The sequence below is a fragment of the Aphelocoma coerulescens genome, chromosome 9 (genome assembly GCF_041296385.1).
Source record: "Aphelocoma coerulescens isolate FSJ_1873_10779 chromosome 9, UR_Acoe_1.0, whole genome shotgun sequence".
Taxonomy (NCBI): domain Eukaryota; kingdom Metazoa; phylum Chordata; class Aves; order Passeriformes; family Corvidae; genus Aphelocoma; species Aphelocoma coerulescens.
In genome coordinates, this window is record NC_091023.1 from 4,911,732 (window position 1) to 4,925,599 (window position 13,868).

At 42.8% G+C, this 13,868-nt stretch overlaps 1 protein-coding gene across 24 annotated transcripts in view; it reads left to right on the forward strand.

Moving 5' to 3' along the window:
* The window catches only part of FAM168B (family with sequence similarity 168 member B), a 528,280-nt gene that overhangs the window by 501,013 nt on the left and 13,399 nt on the right, over window positions 1–13,868 (forward strand). For 20 of the 24 annotated variants that reach the window (XM_069024330.1, XM_069024319.1, XM_069024321.1 and 17 more), the window contains one exon: window positions 10,685–10,765. In XM_069024330.1, coding sequence (XP_068880431.1) covers window positions 10,685–10,765 — 81 coding nt within the window. Of the gene's footprint in view, window positions 1–3,930; window positions 4,130–4,331; window positions 4,697–9,508; window positions 9,754–9,944; window positions 10,081–10,684; window positions 10,766–13,868 lie in introns of those variants that run through there. The other 4 variants (XM_069024337.1, XM_069024338.1, XM_069024341.1 and 1 more) reach the window with 4 other exon arrangements.

The window sequence follows — 13,868 nt, forward strand, 5'->3', positions numbered from 1 at the left end:
CTTATGTTAGCTGGGCATGAAGGAGGTATGCTGAGTGAAAATACCTCTGATGCCCATAAAACAGAATCAAAAGCAATGGTTCTGCTGAGTAATAAATCATGTCTGATGTGAGCTAGAATTGTGCCACAGCTGGTGTGCACATGGACTGTTATTTGCAGAGGCTTTTGTGTACCTGATGAAGATACCAGTGAGGGACTTTACATTAGAGGGAAGCATATGTTCCATACAGAAATTAAACTCATATAAAAAGGGAATGTGTCCACTCCTGAGAAAGGGCAAGAGTGAGGGATAATAACACTCTGAGGTGTTTCCGTATGGTTGATGTGTCAGTGAGGTTCTCAGAAAATCAGAACGCATGTGCACATTTCTTCTTCTGTATGCCACCCTTTGAATTGTGTTTGCCACCCAAAGTGTTTGATCCAAACATACATTTTTGAAGACTTTTAATGAAGGAGAATGAGAAGGCCTAAAGAGATGGCATTTTAAGCTTTTGGAAAAAAGTAAGAAGGAAAAGCATGAGAAGAACTCCTGGCTGGTGAAGAAAGGGGTAGGAATGGAAGAAGCTAAAAATGAGAAATTCTTGTGAGTACTTTTATAGCATTCACCAGTCTTATTGAGGCCAACCAAAACTGCCTAAAATCTACTTTTCCATTACCTTTTTGCCAGTTCTTAGGGATATTTTTTTAAATACAGGGCTATTTGAGAGTGCTGAACAATATAAACAAGCAATGAAAATATATCCTGGATTAACATGACCCCCTACACATCTCCATTGCATATTCTTAATTGCAGGCCAGCAAGTTTTGCTTTCCTTTAGAATTTGTATCATGGGTTTAAAATACACTGACAGTACAATTCAAAACCACCAAAAAACACCACACAAAGTATTAAGAAGACAGTAAGCAATTCTCCATTTGTTTCACACAAGACTGTTACCTGGATAAAAATCTCAGAGTAGTGCAGTAGGTTCTATTGGCACCGGGTGAACAGATCCAAGGCAGTGATCTGCCTCTTCAGGCACCCCCGAGGGGACTGGAGATGCACAGGTTTCCAAAGCAGTCCAAGCAATTCCAAGTGAGACAGACAATAGCAGAGGAAATTCTTAGCAATGCAGAATAGTGGGGGGTGGGGTGTTGGGGGCTTCAAATATTATGGAACATCCCACCAAACACAGGAAATAATTTTGCAGCAAGTATCATCTCATTGTAGATGGTATCATTCCCTGCAGTGCCTTTGTTTTCACATCCTTATTACTACAAATTGAGTCCCCTCCAACAGATAGACTGCAGGGTCTAAAGCAGTTTTTTGGTGCCATTACAGCAGCAATGACCTCCCATCCCCCAGACAGGTCTCTCTCCTCTTACCCAAACAAACCACACCCAGAGATGAGTTGCATGGTAGTGCTGGACACGGTAATTCTAAGTCCCCATCATGCTCATTCCTGCTGAGACACTAACGGTACCATCCTTCTCGTACTGTAGCTGCCATTAATTGCAGTATTCCTCTGCGAGTGACCAGCATGAGGGATGAATGTCAGCTCACATTTCTGGCAAGTGTATTACTATGAGAGGGAGACATTTGAGGATAATTAGAAAAGAGCAAGCTGTCCTACCTGTCATACATGTCAGCAAGCTGAGAATCAATTTGCATTTCTCCTACAGAGAACATTATCATGTCTACATTTTACTACTGAAACTATGACACTGCACAAGGGAGATATCAGATGATCTTCAGTTTTATTAGTTTTTAAAAATAATATCCATTGTACTGTAATTTTTTTCCAGCCACATTTATATGTATTTGACTAGTTGACAGGGGTTGTGCACCATACAGTTGATCTATAGGTAACAAATGAGACTAATAATTGCACAAACCAGACAGAGATTGTCTTCTGTATGTGCTGCCAGGATGTAAGAGTTCAGATTGTTGCTTTGTCATCTCTTTGGTATCAGATTTGTGTTTGGGCTGGAATATTTTCTGCCATGATGTACAGAATTACACCAGGAGACAAGTTTGAACTTACAGTTGAACTTACAATAGTTTGCAGAATTCTGTCTGGCATAAAGACTAGCACCCCTGTGGTTTTAATAGTAATGCACAGTGGGATAACTCGTGAGGGTGTCAATGGTATTGCACACCCCCCTAAGTGAGGGAAACATCAGTGAAACCTGAGCTCACCTCATTTCTAAGACCTCCTGTAACCTCAGGGGTGTAACATCCCTCTGGATGCCAGGCTCATCTGTGTGGGCTGTGTGCTGGTCAGGGCTCCACTGGTTGTACTGGGGACCTTCTGTAAGCAAAGGCTGATCTGGTATCTTTCATTGTTGTCCCTTTGGGATTGGAGGAGATGTTGGTTTATCCACATTTGTCTACCTGGGCTGGCCGTTTGCTACATCAGCAGGTCTCACCAGGGACAGGACACTGGGCCATTCACCTCTTGCCTCTCACCACTCGTCTGTGTTTGATGCCAGTATGACTCTCTTTGGTTTCTGCATTCTTGTGCAACCCAGGAGCAATCAATAATGTATTTGCTGTCCTGCCAGCAGCCCACGCTCTGGTAGTGTTGGTTGAGGTGCCCATCAGGAACAGCCCACAGACAGTGGTGCTGTTTGTACTGACTTTTCAGGACAAATGCTCTCTGTCCAGATGTTACAAAGTTATGTTTCCTTTGCAATTGTTGGGCAGTGTAAGTGTTGGCTTGGCTTGGGCCTTTGCCACAAGTGTGTAGCTCCACGTGTGTGGTTTTGAGGACCAGCAGTATGAATCCTGCACGGCTGCCACTTGGGTCTCTTTTGCTGCATGTTCAGTAATGCCCACAGGCTCTGGGCTAAATTCTCCTGCCACACAGTGCTGCCTTGCCCTGTCCTCAGCAGGTACTCAGTGCTTTCTCAGAAGGTCAATTCCAGATCTCTTGAGATGGGAGTTCTGAGTGTTTTGTCCAAGGATCAAATAATGACCTTGACAGAGCTAGGCAGCTGTAAGAGTTGTAGGGTTGGCTTGCCTCCATCAGTTGGAGGATGGAGAATTAGAAAGCTCTCTTATAAATCATATCTGTTTTAATTTGCTGTGCTCTTCTGTTTCAGTTTTGTACATAGTTTAGTACAGTTCAAATGTCTCGAAAAGTTTCCTGGGTTTGCCTGCTGAGCAAACAAAAACGATTGGGAAAGCAGAGATTTTCCGGAGGTGTTCCCACAGTCGCGGGACTGCCTTCCTAGGGTACTGGCACTCTCGGAGGCGCTGTGTAATCCATCCATCTCTTGCCGAAGTTGCAGTTCACACTCCCGGCTCCGCCGCTCTTTCCTCAGCTCGTGTGCCAGGCTGGCAGAGGGCCCCTAATCCTTCCAGGAGGGGGACTGCACCACCCCGAAAGAAGTGGGTTAAAAGTTCTTTAGTTTCCAAAACATGTTTGTCATAGGACCTGGGAGAGGTTTCCATGGAAGTAGGATTTTTCTTTCAAAAAATAGATGTGAAAACTAGATGGAACTTCCAGAATTGTGTTAGACAGCCTCAGTTTCTGCACCGTAAGCTGTTTTTCCACATGGCAATTAGTCTGCATTATACATCTGAAACTAATGCTGCGAAAAGTGACAGCGAGCTGTGCTGGCAAGTGGTTTAATGGAATTATGCAGCAGGCCAAAGCCCATCAAGGCGGGGAGCAGCCTTGCTGAGATCCTGAAACGTGTAGTTAAAACACTCCACTGATCTATTTCAGCGGAATATTCCTCTTTATCAGGGTGGGCGCACTGACTGCGGAGATTCCCGCAGCAGTAAGCCCCCTCCAGCTCCCGCAGTGCCAGCCGCGGCCGACGCTGGCCCCGGGCCGGGGGCCGGGCCGCCGCTGACCCCGCCCGCCATGGCCGCTGGCCAGCGCGGTCACGTGCCCCCGGCCTTCCGCGCACGTGACCTCCCCCCTCCCCGGCAGGGCGGAAGTGACGTCACGGCGGTCGGTGCGCAGTTGTGCGGTGCGGCCGGCGCGGAGCGGCTGCCCCCTCCCGTCCCGTCCCGTGCCCGCGGGGCCGCGCACGCACCCACGCACAGGCGCGCACCTCCGCACGCAGGCGCGGGCACACGCACGCACGGCCGCAGCCAGCGCCCGCCGCGCCGCCCGCACGCAGCGCCGCCGCTCACGGTGAGTGCGGGCCGGGCGCGCCCGGGGCCGCGGGGGGAGGCAGGGAGGGACGCCGGGCCCGCCGCCATCCGGGCCGGCCCCGCTCCGCCATCCCGGGACAGGTGCGGGCCGCGGGCCCCGGCCCCGCGGCGCTGCGGCCCGGCCGGCGGAGGGGAACTTGCGGCGCCGCCTGGGGCCGCGCGGCTCCGGCCGTAACAGGTACCTGCGGCGGCCCCGCTGCCGGCGCCCTGCGCAGGGCCCGCGGCCTCCCGCGCCTCGGCCCCCGCGGCGCTCGCTGTGTGCCCGGAGCGCGGGTCCCCGCGCCGAGCGGGGCGTGCTCGGGGCACGGCGCTGCTGGTCACTGATGGCAGCGCAGCATCGTCCGGGTGGGAACTTGGTAAAAATCGAGGCTGTCGTCATGAGGGCTCCGGCCGGCTGGATTCCCCAATCAGCAGCATCAGTGGCTGCAGCTGCGTGCGAAAGCGGCTTGGGGGCCCGTGTGTGCGGTCTACCCCGTACCTTTGTGAGCTGCAGGCGGCAATCGAATCTCAGTCCTCGGTGGTGTCTTGCGAGGCAGGAAGGCAAAAGGTACAAACGGGCTCGCGGTGCTTTTCTACATCGTTTGGAGCCGTATAAACACCAGCCAAATGGTGAAATTAGTGCTCTGAGAAACGTAAGAAGTCAGGGATTCAGTGAGGGCAGACACTCAGCTCTCAGGGGCAGAAAAGCTGGACTTGATTTGTTTGTGAATGTTGAATCGCAGTGTGAGTGTTACCTCCTGTGACCAGACTTTCTGTCTGCTCTGATGTGATTTTGCTGCAAGATGTGTAATTGTCAGTGTCATAAAACTTCCACGCTCATAGAACGCACCCTTTCCCTGCGCGTTTGGGGTGGTAATCACACACTTTAACTCTGAGGTTAGAAAGGAGGAGGGCTTAGGAGGCTTTTGGAAATCCTGTGTTTGTTGTGGTTTGTGACAGTTTCATGTTATTTCAGAAAGTAATAGGGAATAAACTGAAAATTAATTTAATGAAAAAAGGCTTTATAGGATTTTAGGAAGAAGCACAGCTCTGGGGTTTAACTAAAAAGTTCTAGATACAATTCCTTCATGTAGTGAAGTTACATTCTTCCAATTTGCTTTTTTTCCTCTGTTTCTCATAGTTGGGTAACTTCCCCTAAATTTGGCAGTAGACTGGCTTCTGTGATCCTTACAGTAAGGACTTGATGTTTTGAGGACTTGTTTGAGATGAGAATATATACAAATTCAAAGTTACACAGGAGATGCGGGGATTGGAGCTGGCAACTTCTATCCCCTTGTGCCATAGCAACAACAGAAATTGTAGATGTTGAGAAATGCTGGGCAGTTTGTTTAATGTTTTCATAAGTTAGAAGGGTTTTTTTGAAGAAAAAAGGTTTCAGTAATATTCTGGGACATTATGAAGACTAGAGCAAAGCCACAATGTACAAATGAAACTGGATCACAAGCAGGAGCTTAGTATTAAATTTTTTGTGTAGGTTTTCTTTTTGTGAATGATATACAGAACTGCTGAGTCTTTCCTATATAGTCATGTTGTCTCTGTCCTTACAGATACTGAGTACAAGTGGTGTTGGTGCTACTGTATGTGTATTTTACACAGCAAAAAAATCCTAACACACCCTTGGTAGAACAGGCTTACAGGGGAGAGTTGTATTCAGTCTTACATTAAATTATTAATTTAATAGATTGGAGAGTCTAAACTGCTCCATTCCTTTTTTAGTCTTCGGAAAAAAGAATGCATGCACACAAAACATAGAAGAGTGCTTTGAGGTATCTTATTCTTTCTCTATGACAGCATCTTGTAGCTCAAGCAGGGAGGAAGACTTGATTGGTGATGATAGTTCCAGCTTTGTAGTTTACTTTATGTGTGAACTTCGAGCAAAGTTGTTAGCTGTCCTTTTCTAGGCTGTGGTTCTGCAGCCTCAGTCTGTCCTGTCACTGTCCAGTCCTGCTCCCTTCCATGCCCTGGAACTAGTCTTGGCCGTTTGGGGATGTGTCTCAGTTCTCTCAAGCTGATAGGTGGAAAACTAGCAATTCTTTATCCAAAAATCCTCCAACAGACCCCAGAATCCTGGCAACCAGCTTAGCTGATGTAGCCTAGTGAGGGGTCCCAGTGCAGGGATTGCTTGCCAGCTGCACAACAGTTCTGTGTGAGCATTGATTCCAGCTGCCTGCAGTCATGGGCTACCAATAAACCCCTGCCCTAGCCTGAACAGGGCAAGTACCTCCTTCCTGGGAAAACTCAGTGACCTTTTTTGAGGTCTTGGATGGATGGAAGAAATTAAGTACTAGCTGCTAATACCAGTACAGCATGGGATGCCTTGTCTTGGGCTTTATGAGCCCACTTTTTTAAACTAATGGTGAGAAAAGTGCCTGTTATTTGGCCTTGGATTTGCATCAAATGGCGTGTTTGGTGGCTGAAGTTTTAACAGAACATAATGTAACTGAGACTTTAATTGTCAGTTATTTGAAGAGCTGAAGTGTCATGAACTGTTTTCTTTGTTACTTAGCAGTGGAAATTACTTCTTTTACATTACAAGCTACCAGGCACTTATGTATTTTACTTGTATTATGCTTTGACTAGAAGTCAAATGGGTAAAATGTAGAATGTTATTGAGATGGTAACTTAGTAGTGGAAACTGGGTCATTTGTACAATTTCATAGCAAATGAAATTCTGAAAGTGTTCCAGAATGGATAGATGTTAAACACTGAAATGACTTAGTGTGAGTCTGCCTAAGATTCAAGAAGGAAGATGTTAGTGGACCACAGTAGAGTGCTTTAGCCAAGGTAATTGGAGATTTTTCCCCAACTCTTGTGATGGAATTGTCATAAAATGAGTGCAAAGTGGCATTCGGTAGATCTTACTCTGGTGGTGTTTCTGCACAACTTTGAAAATGAGGAGTAAGAAAATACATGTGTTGCAAAGGAACGTGCAGTTTGTCTTTCAGTGTTTGCATTGATCTGTGGGTTTTTACATTAATCTCTGTGAAATTATTTTTAAAAGCAGAGTTTCCTAGAAACATGCTTGTTCCGAGTGTAGCAGGAAAGTCTGTGTGCAAAGCAGATCCAATTGGGAGTGCTAGAGCATCAGCATTAGTGGTTGGCCTTTGTGCTCAGCTTCCCAAAATGTGGATTTAAGAGGAGGATAGTTGTCCTGGTTAGATGAGATCTAACAGGCCTGATGAAAACTGAGTTTGATTGCCGGGCTTTGGCAAGAGTGAAAGGTGAAGGTTTGCACTTCCCAGCATCCTTGTGCAGTCTTTAATCAGAGCATCTTTAATAAGTATGATTGCCTTCATTTCAGCTGAAAGAGTAATTCATATACAGTTAGCTCTGTGCAATTTATATACAGATGATGCACTGTAGACACTTATTTGCATATTCATTAACATGAGAATGCTTTGGAGGGAATGCCAACAAAGCAGTTGAAAGACACTGATTCTTTGAGTTTGCTTTATACCAGTCCTCCCTAGTGTTTGATGTGGACTTGAAGCATTCCAGGGAAGTGGACTGCAAGGTTCCACATCTCAGTATAACAGATGCCCTTCCAAGTAAAATTATGGTAAGAATGGGATGATTGCAACCACTGGGTAATACTATGTAATTATACTTACACATGTTGGGTCCTTCAGAGAAGACCTGAAAATAATTATTTTTAATTAGAAGTGGTCTGGCATTTTGTCTGTGTTACAGACTGTAAGCACTTTGTGTAGGCTGGTGGCTCTGACTTGTCTGTCAGCAGTGAAAGCAGGAGTGGTGAAAGTACATACCTGTCCCACCAAAGTTGAATTAATTTGTGTGTGTGTACACATGTGAAGTTGGAAGCATGGATTCATTTGAAGTAGAAGTGAACAGCTTGAGGCTACCAGTGCCATAGGATTTTTTTTTCCCCTTAGTTAAGTGGAGTTCCTCTCTCTCAGTGTGTACTTCCTTTGAGATAGAGTCTGAGTTGTCTGACATTTTCTATCCGTTTTCTCTACCTCTTCATTTTTTGTGGCTTCTCTTTAAGGCATCTCCCATAGTGTATGTCCATGTGTGGTTCTGCAGTCATTGTCTACTAATATTTCTAATAGTTGGGGTTTTTGTGTATTTTGCCTAAATGTTCACAGAAGGCCCTTGCTGATTTGCCACCTGACAGTCCTTTTTTTTCACTGCCATTCAGAATGGTGAGAAGGTTCCAGAGTTTTTTCTCCTTATTGCTGTAGAGACTGCAAGGAGGAGCAGCACATTTGTAGGATATGAGAGTGTGAGAGAGCGCTGTGTTATTTGAGTGGAAAGGTTTATCCATCTCCTTAAGACTTTTACCCCGTAACTGGGAAATGCTGAAACCAAAGTGAAGCTTGAGCCCCTAAGGATTTTGTAAATTTAGAGACAAAATGTAACAAAATCGACATTGAAGGAGGAGCAGAAATGCACATGAGAAGAAAATGCAGGGAGGTACTAAGGGAACAGACTGAAAGCTTTCAAGTGAGAGTCATAGCTAAGAGAGAAGGATACACTGAGGAAAGTATGGGAGAAAAGAGCAGCCTTGCTAAAAGAAAATGCTGGTCCAGCAAAATACACCTGTTGATTATGGCACAGAAGAGTTAATGCTGCTAAAACTCCACAGGACTCCAGTGGAATATAGCACTTTAGACTTGAAGTATAGCTTGCTGTAGAACATTTTCAAAGAGATTTGTTTCAAACAGTGCTTGATGTGGGTCAGGTGTTTTAAACGTGCTGCTCTGGGGAACTTTATTCATACTAAGTGATGTAAATGGCAGGTTGTTTTGTTTTTAACTCAGTGGATTCTATTTTCTTGATGTGTAATCAAGTATGAATCTGAAAGAAACAGTAATTCTATGTAAGTTAATGTTATTGGAAAGAGAGGGGAGGAAGCCCGAGAAACTGGTGAATCTTGTAATTCTCTTATATTGACTTTGAGTGTGTTGTGAAACCTGATAATAAACTTTCTGACAGCACTTAGTGATTCCTAATTTTGCACAAATGGCTGTTTTATATCTGTTGTGTACTAGGTGCTGCTAATTCTCTTGGCACAGAGCTGCTTTTAGTGTTCCTTTAAAAGCAAATTATTTATGCTTTACAGAGTCTCTTAATGCAGGTTTATCAGTGCAGCTATACTGATAAACTCCACTTGGATTCCTGCCATAACATATTCTGTAACTAAGGTACTGCATGTGTAATTATACTTCCTTGTTTCATAAACTTTATTTACAAAATTTCATTAAACTCTGTTAAACTGCTTAACACCCTGTTGGTTGAAGTAAGATAGCATCTCGAGAAGTAGCTCAAGTGTCAGCTATTAGCAGTTAATAAGAAAGTCTGGTTTCATAGGCTGCCCTTCTGTCTTGGGTGCTTGCAGGAAGAATCATAGAGTGTCCTGAGTTGGAAAGGACCCACAGGGATAATCAGTCCAGTTCCTGGCCCTGCACAGGACAACCCAAGATTTCCACCATGTCCTGAGAGCATTGTCCAAACACTCCTTGAGCTGTCAGGCTTGGTGCTGTGAGCACTGCCCTGGGGAGCCTGTTCAGTGCCCAGTGCCCAGCCACCCTCTGGGGGAAGAACCTTTTTCAAATATCCAACATAAACCTCCCTTGTGAAGTGGTAAATCTCTGTGTGTGTGTGTATATATATATATATATGCAGAAAGTCACATGATTGGCAATACTGAGCTTTAAATATGTGGATTTTTTTTTCTAAAATTCTGAAATAGTAGTTGCAAACAGTATTCCTGTATGAGGCACTTGAGAAGCATCTCCAATGCAATTTTATTTTCCTTGGTGTTTACATACAAGGTTCTTTCTAAAACGGGATTTGGTTCTCTTCGTGTGGGTGATGCTGGCTGTAGGAGCCTGGGTTTTGTGTGAATGCATCATTCAGAAATGACTGGACATGACTGTCGGCTTGTCATAGGCTCTGAAGAACTTGGCAGTAAGTAAACAAAGGAAGAAATGTGGGCTAGCTGTCTCAATGCACAGAGTCTTTTGCCACTTGCTTCTGTAGTAATAATGATAATTTAGTGCTGGTAATGGACTGGAATGCCAGGCTTAAAATGCCAGTAGGAATAGACCGTAAGTATTTGCATCCCTTGGCTAGAGGCTTCAAGAAAGAAATGGAAAGAAAGCAAGATTGATAGATGGTAGAGAGCTGCTGAGTGATTGATAGGTGGCATGAGGGGAGAAGTCCAACACATGAGAACTCCTGCAGTGGGTTATGGATCTGTGCGCCATGGGGGGAGCTCTGGGCAATGGAAATGTTTTGAAAGTGTGCTCCGCAACAGGGAATGTTTCATTCCTGAGACATTCTCTAGCTGATTGAGGCTTGGGATGCTTTGAAACTTATTCCTGCAGTGATTATTTCCTGCCTGTAGCTACAGCTTTAATATTGAGAAGTAGTGCAATTGCTGCTTTTTCCTTTGTTACTTTTTCTTCCAATATGTTTCTTCAGTTTCCAGTTCCATGTTAATTGTTGAGGTTTCAAACTTCCTTATACTTAAGTAAATACTGGTTTTCTTTTTCTTTATTTCCTGATTCAGTTACTGAAATCATGAATCCTGTGTATAGCCCTGGATCTTCTGGGGTTCCCTATGCAAATGCCAAAGGAATTGGTTATCCAGGTAAGCAACTCTATTTTCTAACGAATTTCAGTTACAACGCTCTTTGCTTATGATCAAGAAGAAATAGTCACTTAGGAATGCCTTCATGTAAATCTGTTTTGGGATTGGGATGAGGATGCTTTTAAATTTAAAAAATGACATTTCAAGAGTGATGTTATTTCTTCTGTTATATTTCTAACTTCAGTATCTCTTCCAATGCAGCTTATTTTAGGAGCTCTAATAATTACGCCCTGCAAGAAGAGGAGGCAATCTATTTCTGCTGCCAGTTGACTGGCACTGTTAACCTTTCTATTCTCTAATTCTTGTTCATGCTATGTGTTCTCTGACTGCCCTAAGCATGGCATCAAAGGTGGGACCGAGAAAATGGCCAAAAATGTTTTTGAAATGGAAATACATTTAATTTCTTGTTTTATCTGTTTCTCGTTGACTTAAAGTTTCTCATGAGGTTTTGGGTTTTTTCCCTCTCATCTCCTAGTGTGTGTGCAAGGAGGCTTCATTTCTGATGTCTCCATAGTCTAAAAGTTGGATGAGGCAAAATTAGATTTGCACAGAACTTTCCAGGAGGGCTGAAGAGAAGCCTGTGTGCCTCTGGGAGACATTTCAAGCAGCATGTCTTGATGCTGCCTTTTTTTTCTGTTATCTCTGAGATTAGGGAGTTTCCATCCTGGGAGAGGCTGGAGGGTCTTTTCTGCTCTGTTTTGTATTTCATAAGAAGTTAAACTTCTTTAGCTTTTACAGGGTGGCTGTTTGGTGATTTAGTTGGTGTCTGTGTTGGGAGGCAGAAATTACTCTGTGCTGTTACTGTTTATATTCTTGGTAGCTGTACTATATTTTCTTACTGATATTTACCATTCTTAAATCTGTTTTTCACCTTGGATAATGCACTAGAGTTCCTGTTTTCCTGCTCTATTTTTCTCTGTTCTTCCTTCTAAATAGTGGTGCATAAATGAATTCTCTTTATTGGCTTGATTGTCTCAAAAGCATTTTAATTTAAATTTTTGCTTTTCATGTTTCTCAAACTAATGTACTCAACTAATGTAATCAACTAATTTCTTGATTTCTGCAGTATTTGTAAGGGAAAACACAAAATGTGTTGAAATGTTTTTAAGTCTATTGAATGACTGGAATGGTGCAGTAATAAATTGTAAAGCTGACACTATGTAACCATAAGTTCTGCAGGACGGTTTTACTCTCTGTAACTGAGTTATAAAGGCTGTAGTAATCTTATAATAAGGCAAGCAGCAGAGGCTTACTAATTAATAAAATGCATGGGACAGTTATTTCTATATTTGTAATAGATTGCTTTTCTTTTGCTTTAGATAAAGATTATTATGGATTATTTGAATATAACTTCATATCTTTAGCTCTGTTTATTTTCTAAACCCAGATTTATATTAACCAGGTTTTCATTTGTACTTATAAGAATCTACATATTGCATCAAGGCTCTTGTCTATACTAAACAAAATTGTACCTTTATTTAGGAAAAAATACTATTGTAGATTAAGAAATAGCAGTTTAAACAACATCTCAGTCTCTTATCTTTTATTCTACTATTATAAATACTAGACTATAAATTAAATTATGGAAGTGCTTTATATTTGCCAGTCTGCATAACTAAAATATATGGAATTGAAATAGAATTGTTACAGAAGTGCCTTAAGTGTCACGCTACAATGTGGTTACTTAGAATTCTCCCTCACAGCAGTTAGTTGGTCAGTTCACACCACTGTGACCCTTAAATTCAGCTTAGTCAATAATGTGTTACACCATTAGATAGTTTGCTGAGCTGCCTGGTCCAGGCTTTAAGATTGTGGGATGAATACAAAGCACATTCTCTAAAATGAAAAGTAGACTTGCATTTTAGGATTTTTTTTAAAAATGTTGCATGACTAAGTCCCCCTTCTTTGCTTCTCCTAATTTAAAAGCTGCAGATTCTCCACTCAGAATCATTGCATTCACATGGGTTGCATGGTAATAGAAAGTGAGGAACACAGCAGTAGGTGGAATGCGTTATTGAAGGCAATGTGTTTCTAAAGCTGTTACATATTTAATAACTGTTTATATTATACTACACCTATTTCAGGCTGTTGGATAGTTTTACAGCAGCAAGTAATCAATATTCAAATGTTCTCATATGGATGGAAGTTCCTTGTAGAAGCTAAAACTGCTGCTTGTTGTAGTTACATTTTTCACAAATGACCTGTTTCTTGAGTAGCTCAGTGGTCCACAGTGCAGCTGAAGCTGTGAAGGAAGAAAGAAAGGACTGAAAATGTTTCCCACATACACTGTTGCAGATGTGTAGTGTGTTTGAGTAAGGAAAATCTGTACTAAAGCTTTCCACCAGCAGCTTGTGAGTTTGAAAACTGAAGAGCTATTTACACTCTGAAAAGTTGTTACGACTTGGATATGTTATTTTTAACTTTGATTTCTAAGCCTAATGCTTTTCTTAGTCTTATCCATGCTGACCACCTAATAGTAGTGCCAAGTGTATGTCACTTGATATGTTTACAGAGTGCTTTACAAAACTAGGTTAGCATATATAGTCCTGAGCTAAGTAATTCTTATTGTTGGGAGTAATTGCTGAGGACTCTGGGATTCATAGTGAAATAAAAGCCCTTCAGATTTGAACAGCAATTTAAAACTAAGCTCGGAGTCTGACAGTGGATATGCAAATATTAATTGCCTTTTATCTGAAGAAGCTGAAATCTTTCTATGTAGAGAGCAGAATGTGGTAGTAACTATCTTTCTGAATACAGACATCACTTGGTTTTACAGATTTGAATAATGTAAATAGGTTCTTGGGAAAACTAATAGCTATTGTTAATTCAGAAACTTCACTTAGTAAATCTAAACAAGCTTCATGTCTTTTAAGTAAGTAGCTTTTGCAAATGCTGTGTTGTGCCTTACACTGGAGTATATCACAGTGTTCTCTGGTGTGGAAGTGTTTCACTGTAATTTTGCCAGTACCTTTGTGAATCACTTGTTACTGTTGTCACTGTGTATGTCTGAAACTGGGGAGCTTGTTTGATACCAAGTGTAGTAGCAAATATGTGTCAAATTCAGCAAGCAGTTTGGACTATTACTGCTTTGTAGTTTTTACTT